Below are 16,046 nucleotides of genomic sequence, written 5' to 3'. Positions count from 1 at the left end.
CGGTTTGGCGCCTGCCTTTGGCCCAGGGCGTGGTCCTGGAGACCCAGGATCGAATCCCACATCGGGCTCCCGGTGCATGGAGGCTGCTTCTCCCTCTGCCTGTGTCTCTGCCTCTCTCTCTCTGTGTGACTATCATAAATAGATTAAAAAAATTTAAAAAAAAAAACTGAATTTTCTCTAAAAAGTTCAGTATCATTGAATTTTAAATGTAACCTTATTCACTTCAGAAGGAATGAATAACTAAAACACACAACACCATAGATCACCATAGATCAATCTTAAAATAACTATGTTGAGTGAAATATGCCAGACAAAAAAAAGAGTACATACCATATCAATTCCACTTATTTAAAATGGAAAATACCAGAAACACAGGGAAACCTTAATCAGGTTCATTATCCTGATTGTGGTGATAGACGCCAAAACGTACATATTGTATACTATAAATATGTGCAGCTTACTGTGTGTCAGTTATACCTCAATGAAGCTGTTTAAAATTTAAATATAAATTAAAACAAGCAGAGGCATTCTGTAGCCTAGAGATTGCTTGTTTAGTGCTTTTTAGTTCAATAAACAATGACACTCCTTTAACAGGAACCATGGGGTGAAAAAGGATCTATCCTTCCTCAAGATTTGTTTTAAGATTTGTATTTCTTCACACTCACAAGGTAGTTGACTCTTCCTTTGAGGAGAAAAAAAAAAAAAAGGTAATGGCCTCAACTTTCATCTTTCTTAGATTGTCTTTGTCACTAATGATTGCAGATTATGTATCTTTAAAAAAATCATAATGGAATAATCTAACAGTATTCTGGCATAATGTTGTAGGAACATGCAAAATGTAAATTTGTTCCACAGAACTGAATCATTATTCCACAAACTTTTTTAAATAAATTTATTTTTTATTGGTGTTCAATTTGCCAACATACAGAATAACACCCAGGGCTCATCCCGTCAAGTGCCACCCTCAGTGCCCGTCACCCATTCACCCCCACCCCCCGCCCACCTCCCCTTCCACCACCCCTAGTTCGTTTCCCAGAGTTAGGAGTCTTTTTTTTTAATTTTTATTTATTTATGATAGAGAGAGAGAGAGAGAGAGAGAGAGGCAGAGACACAGGCAGAGGGAGAAGCAGGCTCCATGCACTGGGAGCCCGACGTGGGATTCGATCCTGGGTCTCCAGGTTCGCGCCCTGGGCCAAAGGCAGGCGCCAAACCGCTGCGCCACCCAGGGATCCCAGAGTTAGGAGTCTTCATGTTCTGTCTCCCTTTCTGATATTTCCCACACATTTCTTCTCCCTTCCCTTCTATTCCCTTTCACTATTATTTATATTCCCCAAATGAATGAGACCATATAATGTTTGTCCTTTTCTGATTGACTTATTTCACTCAGCATAATACCCTCCAGTTCCATCCACGTTGAAGCAAATGGTGGGTATTTGTCATTTCTAATGGCTGAGTAATATTCCATTGTATACACAGACCACATCTTCTTTATCCATTCATCTTTCGATGGACACCGAGGCTCCTTCCACAGTTTGGCTATTGTTCCACAAACTTTTTATATTAAGAATAATTATGTAAAAACAAAGAGCAATTATGTTTCACAGTGTATCGACTTAAAACTAACTGGTGTTCTGTAGGTAATTTAAAATTTTGTACTGGTATTAAGTTGAACTGATTAATGGTAATTCTTGGAGGTCTTAGATTCGTTCTAAGCATAATTTTAAGTTTATATCGCTTTGCTTCTTATTTTTATATACCACAGAGGCTGTATCTCTGGGTCAGATTAATAAACGTACTCATTCCTGTCACTTAGGAAAACGTGTATAATGCCTGTAGTGGCTGTAGAAAGCAGTTTTTTTTTTTTTTTTTAAGATTTTACTTATTTATTCACGAGACACACAGAGAGAGGCAGAGGGGAGCCCGATGCCAGACGCGAGCACAGCCTGAGGCGGAGGCAGACGCTTAACCGCGGAGCCACCCGGGCGCCCCAAAGTAGTCTCCTAGGGTGCCAGAGTAGGACAGTTCTCAACCATCCACCTTCTCGAGAAGGATGGCAGGGACAGACAGAGTAAACTGCACTAGTGCCAGTCCCTGCAGAGAACGTGAACCCAACACAGCGAGGAGAGGAGGAAACCTGCTAGTAACTCAAGGAAGCATTCCCTGACCAGTTGAAGTCCCAAATCCGGCGCCAGCGACCGGGGTCTCCCGCCGCCCCGCCCCGCCCCGCCCGCGCTGACCCCTCTTCCCGGCAAGCCTCAGCTTCCTCCGCACGGCGCCCCTCCTTTTTCCGGTGCCACACGTCATCATTCTCGCTTCCCTGTAACTAAGGCGATGAGAGGGACTTCCTGCTTACGGGGGCGGTAATCGTGTCGGATCTGGGCGGATCCTTGAGGCCTGCCGGCCCGGCTGCACCTAGGAAGCAGCCCAGCACTGGCGTTTTCTGAAGTGCGAACGTTCAGAGGAACTTGGTTCTGAGGAATTGTGGTTTTGTGGACTAAGGGGCGACTGTCTTGCCCTGTTCCAAGATGGCGGCGCGGCTTCACTGAGAGTCTTGCTTCCGCTCCTCCGCCGCGGAGGCCCTCGTTGATTGGCCAGCGGACGGCGCCGTGGTGTGACGCACAGGGGCGCTGACCAGTGGGCTGAGAGCTGAGCTGGACTTGGCGGTGGGAGCCGGATCCGCGATCTAATAGCGGTGGGTCCTCGCGCGCGCCGGTGAACGGCTCCTGCCCGGTGAGTGCGAGCGCGGGTGCTAGGGGGCCGAGGGCACCGGCCGGACCTCCATGGGGCCCGAGGGGCTTGCTCCCGGGAGGAAGCCTTCTCGCGGCGGGCAGAGGAGCTGAAGCACCCGGTGGCTCAGGGGTCCGCTGAGCGGACGCGTTCTTCGCCTGGCGGGGCGGCCGGCGGGCGTCTGGGTCGGGAACCGCCCGCGTCGCGGGTGCGGGAGGATCCGACTCTCGTTTTAGGGTTGAGCAACCCGAAATGCGGGTGAAATGACTGACTGGTGCTTCGTGGCAGGTGGAACTAGAACCCGGGTCTCCGACTACCTTTCCAGAATTCAACTTTGTTTAAACTTGGCCACTGTGTCCTGAAAAGTTATGCGGTGTTGGGATGAACGGTTCAGTTTTTCGTGTGCGTTTTTTCTTTTTCTTTCGGCAGATACTGCTACAAAATCTGTCAAGTTCTTTCATTTACTCATTCATTTAACTCATCCGTTCAGCTGTTAACCTTTCCAGATAATCTTCTTTGAGAATATGATATGATCGACCGCCCTAGAAAAATACACATTTGCTCTTGCACACAATTCCAGGGGTGTATTGATCCTCTGAAGTCTCCCGTTGGTTTTGTGCCCAGAGTTAAGAATCCATTGTCTAGAAGAGGGGAGGGGAGGAGGCAGTGGGAAACAGAAAGAGCAGCTTTCAGTACGAAGCTGCTTGGGGACCTTGGTTGGAGCCAGTACCTTTTAATAATGAATTGTTTTGAATGGGGAAACAGTTATTTAATGAAGCCTTTAGAGGTACTTGCCGAGAATTGTGATATTAGAACTTGCTCTGATTCCCACCTGAGTTATCCATCCCTTTGCCACTCAGGTAAGCTGCGCAAGTGCCTCCTGCGTAAAGGCTGCTTCTGTTTCCTGCCTTTGCCAGAAATAACAAATACATACTTTAGAGTTTGAGTTAGAGCAAACATTTGGAATATTTGTGGTCTGAGTTGTGTGTAGTAAACTAATTCTTCCATTTGCTTTTCTAGCCATATAAAATCATTCTTTTAGTCCACGTTATTTACAGTATGGCACTTCTTATAACAACAGGGACAGTTATTCACCACTGCATGAAGTGAGCACTAGAGGCTACTAATAATGTGGTTCTTTAATTTGCCTGTTTTTCCATTTTTCTTGAGGGACTTGTTCCCTTAAACCCTAGTGGCTCAGATGTCTGTTAGCCTTAGCCTAGGTGTTAGGACATAAACAGAATGTGTGAGACATTCGGTAGAGTTGGCATTGTGTAGGTTTGCAAGCTTAGTCTATATGGCTATGTTATTTGTTCTTTTAAAAAAAAAAAAACATTTATTTATTCATGAGAGGCAGAGACACAGGCAGAGGGAGAGGAGAAGCAGACTCCTCACAGGGAGCCCAGTACGGGACTCAGCCCAGGATCACACCTGGAGCCAAAGGCAGACACTCAACTGCTGAGCCACCCAGGCGTCCCTACGTGGTTATTTTATTAACCAGAATTTGTTGAAGTATGAGCATAAGCAGCCATGGTGAGGTGAGAAGTCCTGGTGAAGGACTCACTCAGTATGATAGCAAACAGCATTGTAATTTTGGTGGTCCTAAGTGGAAATACTTTGGCTCAGAACTGGTGGTGCTTCTCATTATGAATTAGATTCACACGTCAACATCCAGTTCTGGTCTCCACTGTTAACAAAGAGAGGAGGGGAAAGGGCACAAAACAAGATCACTTGCGATGTAAAATTTATTACGGTGTTCTAATAAAGCAAGGAAGGAAAGGGGTCAGTGAGGAAGGTCACTGGATGCTGAAACAGGGTTTGAGACTTATTCTTGGGCAAGGGGAATTGGAATTGGCTTGGTTGATATGTGTGATTTGGCTTGGTTGATATGTATGATCTATGAGAAGGTTTACATTAGAAATCAACTACTTATAGCTTAAAAATGATCAAATAAGGGTAAACTTCTGTCACCTTTTATTTATTTAAGTGCTAGAGTTGAGAAAGGAATGATTGTCAAAGATAATTGGCTTTTGGGGAAGGGAAGGGAGATGTCATGCTATAGTGACTGGTTCTTCCAGACTAAGTGTTTAAAAAACATTGCATTAGGTGACCATCCTCTTTTTTGACATTTAGTTGAGAATGTCACATAAAATTACAGCTTATCTTCGGTTTCTTTTTAGACTATGGCAACATATCTGGAGTTCATTCAGCAGAATGAAGAACGAGATGGTGTGCGCTTTAGTTGGAACGTGTGGCCGTCCAGCCGTCTCGAGGCTACAAGAATGGTTGTTCCCCTGGCTTGTCTCCTTACTCCTTTGAAAGAACGTCCAGACCTGCCTCCTGTACAGTATGAACCTGTGCTTTGTAGCCGGCCAACTTGCAAAGCTATTCTCAATCCACTTTGGTATGAGTTCTTTTTAAAACTAGTGAAGGGCAGCCCCGGTGGCTCAGCGGTTTAGTGCCTGCTTTCAGCCCAGGGCATGATCTCGGAGACCCGGGATTGAGACCCACGTCAGGCTCCCTGCATGGAGCCTGATTCTCCCTCTGCCTGTATCTCTGCCTCTCTCTCTCTCTCTCTCTCTCTCTCTGTCATGAATAAATAAAATCTTAAATAAATAAATAAATAAATAAATAAATAAATAAATAAATAAATAAAAACTAGTAAAAAAAAGAATACAGCAAATTATGACTTTTGGGCACTGATTCAATTTGAGCAAGTCATCAAATTTGAGATGAGTGAGTGATGAGATTCTTAGTTGGTGAATGCTTATAAAGTCTCCCTGGCCTAATACTCCAGATAAAATTGGGACTTGTGGGAAAAAGGTAGAAGTAAAGAGAAAGGATTTAAAATTCACTCTTTTCCTTTTTTTTTTTTTTTTTTTTTTTTAATTTCAGTTTGCTTTTGGCTTAACCGTAGATTATATTGATGACTCTTGAAGCATTCCCTTCCACCCCCCAAATTGAAAAGTTTTAGATGTTTTTTTCATACTTACCTAGTATGGTGATGGCGTATGGTAGGAAGTAATAGGCAGAAGAAATCACAACTCTTAATAATTGTTAATTGTAATTTTTTATAACTGAGATAGTGACCTATGATATTTCTCTTAAATATGGGCATTCATTATCTGAAAGAATTTTTTAGACAGATGAAGAGTATCACAAATATTCTTTAAAAGGTAAGATTTGGGGGCATCCCGGGTGGCTCAGTGGTTTAGCGCCGCCTTTGGCCCAGGGTGTGATCCTGGAGACCCGGAATCGAGTTCTGCATCGGGCTTCCTGCATGGAGCCTGCTTCTCCCTCTGCCTGTGTCTCTGCCTCTCTCTCTCTCTCTCTCTGTGTCTCTCATGAATAAATAAATAAAATCTTTTAAAAATAAATAAAAAAATAAAAGGTAAGATTTTTATATGAGGAAATTTTTTTTTATTGCATTCCCCTTGCTGTTACTTAATGTTCCTATGTGTGAGATGCTGTTGTTCTTCCTTTTGAAGAGATAGCCATTGCTTATTAACTTTCTAAATGTAAAAAGGTGGGGAAAAGCAACTGAAGCATTATCTTTAACCAGTTCTAGGAAGTGTATCAACCCAGAAGCATGCCTCCCAACCTTTTCAAGTGAGCTAGGTGAGGTGAAAGTCAGGCAAGTTTTTCCTGTGCATGAAATGTGTTTTTAGTATTGAAATTTAAGAGTTTCACATATCCGCCTAATAAAGATTTTAGAAAAAAATTGCAGATTATGTTAAGATAAGTTGCCAAAAGGGAATAACCTATAATTTATAAAAAATCATGAAATTTTAAATATTAATCTTTTTTTCTAAAGATTTTTTTTTTTTTTAAAGATTTTTTATTCATTCATTCAGAGAGAGTGAAGAGAGAGGCAGAGACACAGGCAGAGGGAGAAGCAGGCTCCATGCAGGAAGCCCGATGTGGGACTCGATCCCGGGTCTCCAGGATCACACCCCAGGCTGCAGGCGGTGCTAAACTGCTGAGCCACCGGGGCTGCCCTGAAATTTTAAATATTATCAAGGAAATGAGAAAAAATAAAAAAAGATTTACTAACTTTTCATTGTACGGTAGGGAGGACATTTTTGGTGTACCTAGTAGTCAGAACTCTTAACTGCAGTGGGGATTTTGCATACCTCCATCCATTCATGCACATGCACAGAAATATATTTATGTGATTTACTGAACTTGAGGATTGCATTTGAATGCTTTCTACATTAACAATGAAAATGGTACTTAGCTGTAATATTTATTTTTCTCACAGTCAGGTTGATTATCGAGCAAAACTTTGGGCCTGTAATTTCTGTTTCCAAAGAAATCAGGTATGTGAATTTTTTAAAAAAGTTTTTCTGTGTTTCATTTTAGTGGAACAATTCTAAAAAAAATTAAGTGAGGTTGAATTTATGTCTGCTGTGGTAGTCTTCAATTTCTGCTGAACTCAAGGTGATAGCTTTTGTTAAGCATCATTGAACGTGGAACATTTGTGATTTCTCTGTTGAACAGCAACTCAGTTTCGTTATGTGGGTTTTTATCATTTAGTGTGGAGGGACATAGAAATCACTTTTTTTATGTGCTCTTTAGTAGTGAGTATGTTACCGTAAGATAACAGATAACGTTGTCTGTATTTCATTTGACTTTAGTTTATTCTAATTGGATAGTGTACGTTACTAAATTTTCATTTTTTGATCTTTGTAATTTTTAGGGTTCAGGTACCAGTGTTAAGCCTCTTTTGATTTAAAAATTTTGAAACTAATCTAGAAGAGCTCAAAAATGATGAGAGAAACCTCTGGTTAAAATAAACTATGCCTATGATTCTAAAACTGGATTGTGTTGATCTTTGTACAACTTTGCACGTTTACTAAAAATCATTGAATTATATATTTAAAAGAGTGAATTTTGGGGGATCCCTGGGTGGCGCAGCGGTTTGGCGCCTGCCTTTGGCCCAGGGTGCGATCCTGGAGACCCGGGATCGAATCCCACGTCAGGCTCCCGGTGCATGGAGCCTGCTTCTCCCTCTGCCTGTGTCTCTGCCTCTCTCTCTCTCTCTCTCTGTGACTATCATAAATAAATAAAATTAAGAAAAAAAAAAAAAGATTAAAAAAAATAAATAAAAGAGTGAATTTTTATGGTATATGAGATATATCTCAGTAAAGTTAGAGAAAAATTAGTTGTTCCCAACATAGTATACAATGCTCTAGTAATCTTAAGATATTAATAAGATGCATTTATTTATTCTTATATTTGATTATAATTAACAGTTTCATTCTCAGATACATCACACAGTAAGCCCAGTGATGAGTAGACCAATCAATGTACTAAGTATAGGCCTGGAAATTAGAAGCACATACCATTCAAAATTTACCTCCACAAGAGATTCAGAAGTATATGCAAATTTTAAAGACTTAGCCATGCCCTACTACATTCAGAATCGAGGTCTGTGTTTATATAATTTTTAAGATTTTAATTTTAAGGGGCACCTGAGTGGCTCAGTTGGTTAAGCATCTGCCATTGGCTCAGGTCATGATCTCAGGGTCCTGGGATCGAGCCCTACATTGGGCTCCCTGCTTAGCAGGGAGTCTATTTCTCCCTCTCCCTCTGGTACTCCCCATTCTTGTGTTCTCTCTTTCCCTTTATTGCTCTGTCAAATAAATAAATAAAATCTTTAAAAAAATTTAATTTTGGGATCCCTGGGTGGCGCAGCGGTTTGGCGCCTGCCTTTGGCCCAGGGCGCGATCCTGGAGACCCGGGATCGAATCCCACATCGGGCTCCCGGTGCATGGAGCCTGCTTCTCCCTCTGCCTGTGTCTCTGCCTCTCTCTCTCTCTCTCTCTCTCTCTCTCTCTCTGTGACTATCATAAAGAAAAAAAATAAATAAATAAAACTGTTTAAAAAAAATTTAATTTTAATTTTAAGTAATCTACACCCAGTGTGGAGCTTGGATTTACAACCCAGAGATCAAGTGTCCCACACTTTCTGTACCTAGCCAGCCAGGTGCCCCATAGTGTTAATTTATTGTGAAAATTCTAAGGCATCAAAAAACAATGTCAGCAGAGTAAAAAGGCAGTGTACAGAATAGGCAAAGATATTTGCAAATTATAAATTTAATAAGAGACTAGTATCAGGTCATTTAGGGGAGAAGATAAGGGAGAGATGTTTACAGGTTCAGAGTTTCAGTTTTGCAAAATGAAAAGAATTCTGGAGATGAATGGTGGTGGTGGTTGTACAACATGAATATTTAAGACCACTGAATTGTACACTGAACAAAGATTAATATAGTAAAATTTATATGTATTTTACCACAATAAAAAAAATTAGGGAAAAATCTACAATCTGTGAATGTCAAATGTTTGCAGAAAGTTTTAAAGACAAAGGGCTTGTGATAATAAGTTGAGCAGGCACCCCTTTTCCTGTTCCTTATATTTTCTGTACTTGCTAGTTTTTCTACAATGTACATGCATTATTTATTGATAACAGCTAAAATAATAAACCCAAATAAACACGTTAGATTTCCACATAAACTATTGTTGAGACAGCCAAAATCCGAGCCCTTAATTTGCAGGGCGACACTGAGGAAATGGTTTATAACAGTGCATTTTTTAATCATCTAGAAGTTACTACATACCCTAAAACTGCATTTTAAAAAGTTACAATAGGATATAAATATAAGGCTGGGTTATTGAGTTAAATTTTGATATTTTAGGGGTGCCTGGGTGGCTCAGTTGGTTAAGCATCTGCTTTTGGCTCAGGTCATGATCCCAGAGTCTGGGGTTGAGCCCCACATCAGGCTTCCTGCTCAGCAGGGAGCTCCTTCTCCTCTCTCTCTGCTGTCCCTCCGTTTGTGCTCTAGGCTCTCTCTGTCAAATAAATAAAAATCTTAAAAAAATTTTTTTGATATCTGATATATATGTATATTTAAACGTAGGCTCTGATTTAGTGGGATGAGAACTGAAGAACTGAGTCTGCATGATATATATTTTACACTTTCAGAATTAAAGTGTGGTTGTTACCTATTTTTATAAATGGAGAATAAAAGGTATAGCATAAATATATTTCAGCCCTAATAAAAGATTGCTTTGTTTTCCTCCCTTCAGTTTCCTCCTGCTTACACAGGCATATCCGAGGTGAATCAGCCTGCTGAATTAATGCCCCAGTTTTCTACAATTGAGTATGTGTTACAGGTAACTTCTTTGTCATGCGTTTAATGAGCTGTGTTAAACATTGACTTTCTCCTGAAATAATTCATCTTTTCTATCCCTTACCCTTCTGGGCAGTTTAAAGCTGTGAGGGCAGCAGGATCCTGAACACATGATCATGGTGTGTGTGCATGTACTGGGATTACTTGCAGTCTTGATAGAAGACTAGTGATTGAGTTCAGCACCTGTTCCCCTCAGCCTTCTCCAGCTTTGTGATGGTATTACATCTTGTAGTCAAGGTCAAAAACCTTAGTTTCATTCTTGACTTCTCTTTCTCATGCATTCCGTCTCTAATCCATGAGGAAATCCCATTGGGTCTATATTCAGGATCTATCCACAGTCCAACCACTTCTTTCCTCCCACTGCTTTTGTCTTGGGTCAGCCACTGCCTCTCACTTAGATTACTGGCAGTCTCTTAACCCTTCTCCATGATTTAATCCGTTCCCACCTATATTTTATTCTTAACCCAGAAGCCAGAGTAATTCTTAAAAAACATGTCATGTTACTTTGTGTTCAGAAACCTCCAGTGGTGAAAATGGCTCTCTTTCACCCAGAGTAAGATATAGTTGTCAAAGCTCTGTGTGGACCAGCCCTGTGTTACCACTTGGACCTCAACTTGTATTAATATTCTCACTCAGCCAAATAGGCCTCATGACTTTCCTTGAACTTTCAGGAATGCTCCTGCCTGTGGGCCGCCTCTAGCTCTTCCTTAGGCTGTATTGCTCCCTCCCTCTCCTCAGGGTTTTTGCTGTCATGTTACTTTCTTAATGAGGCTGTCCTGACCTCCTAAGTAATATCAGAACCTGCCCCCTATGTTTAGTTCTACATCCCTTACCCTCTCCATTCCAGAAAGTCAGCTGCTTGAGGCAGGCAGGGATCTTTGTTCTTTGGCTCACTGATGTATCCCAGGACCTGGAACAGTTTCTGGCACATGGAAGGCATTCAGAAATGTAGAATGAATTGTTGGAGAGAAATAGTTTTTACATTTAGTTTGTTTTAGTGTAACCTGTCATGTAATGAGATGTGAGTAGAAGTTAGTTAGATGTCCTTTTTCCCTGACAGTAAATGTAGATATAGACTTGTTATTGACATACCTGATTTGCTCTAAAAAGAGCTGGTTTTGTCTGCCTGTGTACTAATCATCATATCCTGTTTCTTTGCACAAAGCGAGGTGCTCAGTCCCCTCTGATATTCCTCTATGTGGTTGACACGTGCCTAGAAGAAGATGACCTTCAAGCACTCAAAGAATCCCTGCAAATGTCCCTGAGTCTCCTTCCTCCAGATGCCCTGGTGGGTTTGATCACATTTGGGAGGATGGTGCAGGTTCATGAACTCAGTTGTGAAGGAATCTCCAAAAGTTATGTCTTCCGAGGGACAAAGGATTTAACTGCAAAACAAATACAGGTTTGTGCCTTGTTCGTACACAAGCAGGAAGAGGGAGAATGCTTAAACATTAATTAGTCATTCACTCTAGTGGTATGGGACATGAGGCCTTTTTTTTTTTTTTTTTTTTTAGGATATGCTGGGCCTCACCAAGCCTGCCGTGCCCATGCAGCAAGCGAGACCTGGTCCACCACAGGAGCACCCTTTTGTTTCAAGCAGGTGAGCTACTAACATAGAATGTTGCACACATAGTAGTATGCAGGGCAATCCACTGGAGTGGAGTGAAGAAAGAAAAACATTACAACTTTTATTTATTTCCTTATTTTTAAAGAAAAAAAAGAAATGATTAAGTGCAACAATATTTAATATTTAATGATGTATATAACATCACTATATGTTTGAAAGTCATAGCTAAATTGTGTATGTACACATACATGTGTATATGCATTTGTGTCGGTAGATTTGCTCAGAATGTTTTTCCAGTTAGTGTCATATCATCACAGATGTTTTGAGATCACTGTCTTCCAGTCTTCCTGTCCTCTTACATGCGGCTCTTGTCCTTTCTAAGTCTTAAGTAAAACTAGGAAAACTCAAAAGGCTTCTGTGGGATGTCCTCCAGCAAACCTGAGACCAGGCACTTCCTTCCCTCAGCCCTTTGAGTGCCTGAGACTGCCTGGGGCTGGGTTAATAGCAAACATGATAAAATGCATTGCCTGACATGCTGGGGACAGCCACTTACTGTGGTAAGAAACCAGTGCTTTTCTCTAGTTACTCCTAAGGCTCAAGAGAAACACTTGAGAATCATTTTAAAGTGGATCTTTAGAATGGTGAAAGTGGGGGCACCTGGGTGGCGCAGTTGGTTTATTGCCTGATTCTATTTCAGCTCAGGTCATGATCTCAGGTTTGTGAGATTTAGCTCCAAGTTGCCCCCCAATCCCCACCCCACCTCCCCCTGCACTCAGCAGAGTCTCTTGGAGATTTCCCCACTCCTCCATCCTGGTTCCCCCACTCTCCCTGCTTGTGCATGCACTCTCCTTCTCTCTCCTCCTAGATTAAATAAATCTTAAAAAAAAAAAAAAATACAATGAAGGTGGTCCACATATAGGAACTTTACATGGATTGAATTCAAGTTAGACCTGTCTTTAGGATTTCTTGGCTGATTAAAATTTAATTAAACTGATTTGTTCTTATTAAAATTCTTTTTTTCCCCCATGCTATGTATATAAATTGCTATATATTAAGCTTTGAATTATATTCTTGAATAAAATTGCTTTGAAGAGAAAAAGGTGCAAATCTTTACTACTCTGAGTAATTTTCTTGAAGAACTCTGTGTCACCTAGGATTAAAGACCAGAGTGCTTTATTAAACCAGGATTGATGTGTCCATTGAAAATCATACAGATTTCTGCAGCCTGTTCACAAGATTGACATGAACCTCACTGATCTCCTTGGGGAGCTGCAGAGGGACCCATGGCCTGTGACTCAGGGGAAGAGACCTTTGCGATCCACTGGTGTTGCTTTGTCCATTGCTGTTGGCCTATTGGAGGTAACTCAGAATTTACCAGGGCGCCTCAGACTGTGCAAACTTGTTCTCACAAGTTGTATTTACTAGTCTTGTTTGAAAATTAGTTGTGACCTAAATCACTCAACTGCATTAATTTATCAGAAATCACTTTGGTCATTATTATTATCTGCAATGAAGGAGCCCCATGCTGTTTTGAAAATGCCAGAAGTTTTCATGAGAAACACAAGGCCATTAGGGCAATGGCAAGTACTCAAAGTGAATTAATAAAAGTGTACAAAGCCCTCAGGTTGGAAGATAGAGGGCGGCTTCCCTGCACTGTCATCTGTGTTACTTTGCACTATCATCAGTATTCAGCATAGCTGAAGAGAAATGTTTGTGTGTTTTTTTTTTTTTTAAGGAAGTAGAAGCATACTTGGGATGGGCTATATGTTTCTAAAATGTTGCTATTTACTGTTGTAGGGCACTTTTCCAAACACGGGAGCCAGGATTATGTTGTTTACTGGGGGTCCCCCCACCCAAGGGCCTGGCATGGTGGTTGGAGATGAATTAAAGGTTCCTATTCGTTCCTGGCATGATATTGAGAAAGATAATGCACGTTTCATGAAAAAGGCAACCAAGGTAGGTGCTCTTGGACACAGGCTGTAATTCTGGTAACCCAGTGCTGAGTTTAGGCTGCTCTGGAGTGACAACTACTTTGCTGAGGTCATGCTTTGTGGTCAGCAAGTTGCTCTTGCCCAGAAGACCTTCCAGATCTTGGCTGATATTAAGTTGATGCCCCAGCTCTAAGTCAGTAGGGTGGGTGGTCTTAAAACTGCTAGAAGTGTTCTGAGATTGAAAACTATGTATTTATTTAATTTAAAGGAAACGGTCTCCATATTCTTATGTTTGGTTATATCCCTTTGGTATAGTAAGGCATACCTAATGAATAATGTTTCCTAAAAGTAATTTTTCTCTCTTCTACAGCATTATGAGATGCTTGCTAACCGAACTGCTACAAATGGTCACTGCATTGATATTTACGCTTGTGCTCTTGATCAGACTGGACTTCTGGAAATGAAGTGTTGTGCAAATCTTACTGGGTATGTTTAGAGCAAACAGCTGGGAAAATGGAGCCTTAAAATGGTAATTTTAAGGAAAGAGAAGTGAGTGATGGAACCATAGGAATGTGCAAGGCTGACTTAGATAAGCTTTCAGAAGGTTGCAGGCTGTGGTGTCTGTGGCAGGGAGGGTGTATGGGAGGGCCTCTTGGAGAAAGAAGCAATAATTAGCTGGAGGTTGTAAGGTTCAGTATGAATGAATCCTATCAGAGTAACTTCATTTCTTCCTTAGAGTTGTTCTAGAATCTATAACAGGGCAACAAAGTAAGCAAGCATGGGGCACCTGGGTGGCTCAGTTGGTTAAGTGTCTTCGGCTCAAGTTATGATGCCAGGGTCCTGGGATTGATTCCTGCTTCTCCCTCTGCCCCTTCCCCCTGCTCATCTGTGCATGTGCGTGTTCTCACACTCTCCCTGTCTCTCATGAATAAATAAATAAATAAAATCTTAAAAAAAAAAAAAAAGTAGGGCAGCCCGGCTAGCTCAGTGGTTTAGTGCCGCCTTTGGCCCAGGGTGTGATCCTGGAGACCCGGGATCGAGTCCCACATCGGGCTCCCTGCGTGGAGTCTGATTCTCCTTCTGCCTGTATCTCTGCCTGTCTCTCTGTCTCTCATGAATAAATAAATAAAATATTTAAAGAAAAAAAAAGTAGGTAAGCATAGAGTACTTCAGCAAGCCACTTCCTTGCAAGAAGGGGAAGGAGTCCGGTCTGAATGCCAGCGCATTAGGAGACCCTTCGACCTGACTTAGTAACCATATGTCATGACCAGCATGGAGCACATGTTCAGCCTAGAGGGTGCATGGCAGGACATGCTTAGCACCTAAGTCTGTATCATGCAGACAGGCCACAGTGGAGAGCTGTAGTTCCCCAAGTATGATAGGGCCTCACCAGCAACCTTCAGGGTCCCCTGGGGACTGAATAGCAGTGTACCTCCTTGGGTGTCACTCCAGCTTGCTGAGTCAGATTCTGGAGATGCAGCCCAACAGTCATCTTTCATACGCTGTCCAGGGGATTCTGGTGCATGTGAGTATGGGAACTGCTGGTGTGCACTACTGGTCTGAAGCAGGCTGTACACCAGCATCTTCCAGGGAGCTTTATTATTTTTTTGTAAGGCTCCATGCTCCATGTGGAGCTCTCCTGGGGAGCTTTATTTATTTATTTTTTTAATATTTTATTTTTTATTTATTCATGACAGAGAGTGAGGGGGGTGGAGAGAGAGAGAGAGAGAGAAAAGCAGGCTCCGTGCAAGGAGCCCGACGCAGGACTCGATCCCTGGTCTCCAGGATCACACCCCAGGCTGAAGGCAGCGCTAAACCGCTGGGCTACCAGGACTGCCCCTGGGGAGCTTAAAAAGCTAATTTTTTTTTTTAATTTTTATTTATTTATGATAGTCACACAGAGAGAGGCAGAGACACAGGCAGAGGGAGAAGCAGGCTCCATGCACCCGGAGCCCGATGTGGGATTCGATCCTGGGTCTCCAGGGTTGTGCCCTGGGCCAAAGGCAGGCAGCCAAACCGCTGCGCCACCCAGGGATCCCAAAAAGCTACTTTTGTTTTGAGTCTTGTCCCTCAGAGACTCTAATGGCAGTTAGGATGAGGTGTGACCCAGCATCAGCATTTGTTAACCTCCCCTGGGTGTTTCTAACATGAAGTGGAGTTTGAGAACCACTGGGTGGACCCTTAGTGATCTGAGTGTGGTTGAACACAGGCAGCATCAGCCTCCTGTGAGAGCTTGTATATTCCTGGGGAATGTAGCATCTCGAGCTTCCCTTAGACCTTTTGTCTCAAAATCTGCATTTGAATAAGATCCTAGGTGATATGCACAGAGCAGTTTGAGAAGTACTGGCATAGAGCTGTGGGGTGTTTCTGAGATTCTGCATTTCTAACAATCTCCCAGGTGACACTGCTGGTCCTCATGAGTAAAGAAGGGACATACAGAAGGCAGAACTCAAGTCACCCGAAGCAGTCCCAGAGAGCAGCAAATGTGTTAGGTGATCAAATGACACTGACATAGCTATACCAGTGAGCCACATTTGATAAGATGAATTCCTACCACAAGCTTTTGTCGTAGAGCATCCACGGAAAAGCTTCGCTATATTTGTGAACATCTTCAAGTTTATATACCAGA

The 16,046-nt window shown here is 42.1% G+C and overlaps 1 protein-coding gene across 9 annotated transcripts in view; it reads left to right on the top strand.

Annotated features, from left to right (window-relative positions):
• The first annotated feature begins 2,300 nt into the window (after positions 1–2,300).
• SEC23B (SEC23 homolog B, COPII coat complex component) overlaps positions 2,301–16,046 on the top strand; it is a 38,163-nt gene continuing 24,417 nt past the window's right edge. For 2 of the 9 annotated variants that reach the window (XM_035705718.2, XM_049100240.1), the window contains exons 1-9: positions 2,301–2,730; positions 4,908–5,131; positions 6,989–7,046; positions 9,816–9,902; positions 11,085–11,321; positions 11,434–11,519; positions 12,701–12,845; positions 13,284–13,442; positions 13,788–13,903. In XM_035705718.2, coding sequence (XP_035561611.1) covers positions 4,911–5,131; positions 6,989–7,046; positions 9,816–9,902; positions 11,085–11,321; positions 11,434–11,519; positions 12,701–12,845; positions 13,284–13,442; positions 13,788–13,903 — 1,109 coding nt within the window. In that variant the 5' untranslated portion in view covers positions 2,301–2,730; positions 4,908–4,910. Of the gene's footprint in view, positions 2,731–2,758; positions 3,130–4,896; positions 5,132–6,988; positions 7,047–9,815; positions 9,903–11,084; positions 11,322–11,433; positions 11,520–12,700; positions 12,846–13,283; positions 13,443–13,787; positions 13,904–16,046 lie in introns of those variants that run through there. The other 7 variants (XM_025469168.3, XM_049100239.1, XM_049100241.1 and 4 more) reach the window with 6 other exon arrangements.

This window comes from Canis lupus, chromosome 24, assembly GCF_003254725.2.
Source record: "Canis lupus dingo isolate Sandy chromosome 24, ASM325472v2, whole genome shotgun sequence".
In the NCBI taxonomy this organism is placed as follows: Eukaryota; Metazoa; Chordata; class Mammalia; order Carnivora; family Canidae; genus Canis; species Canis lupus.
Note: the sequence above shows the minus strand (reverse complement) of the source record. Positions and strands in the feature narration are given on the sequence as shown.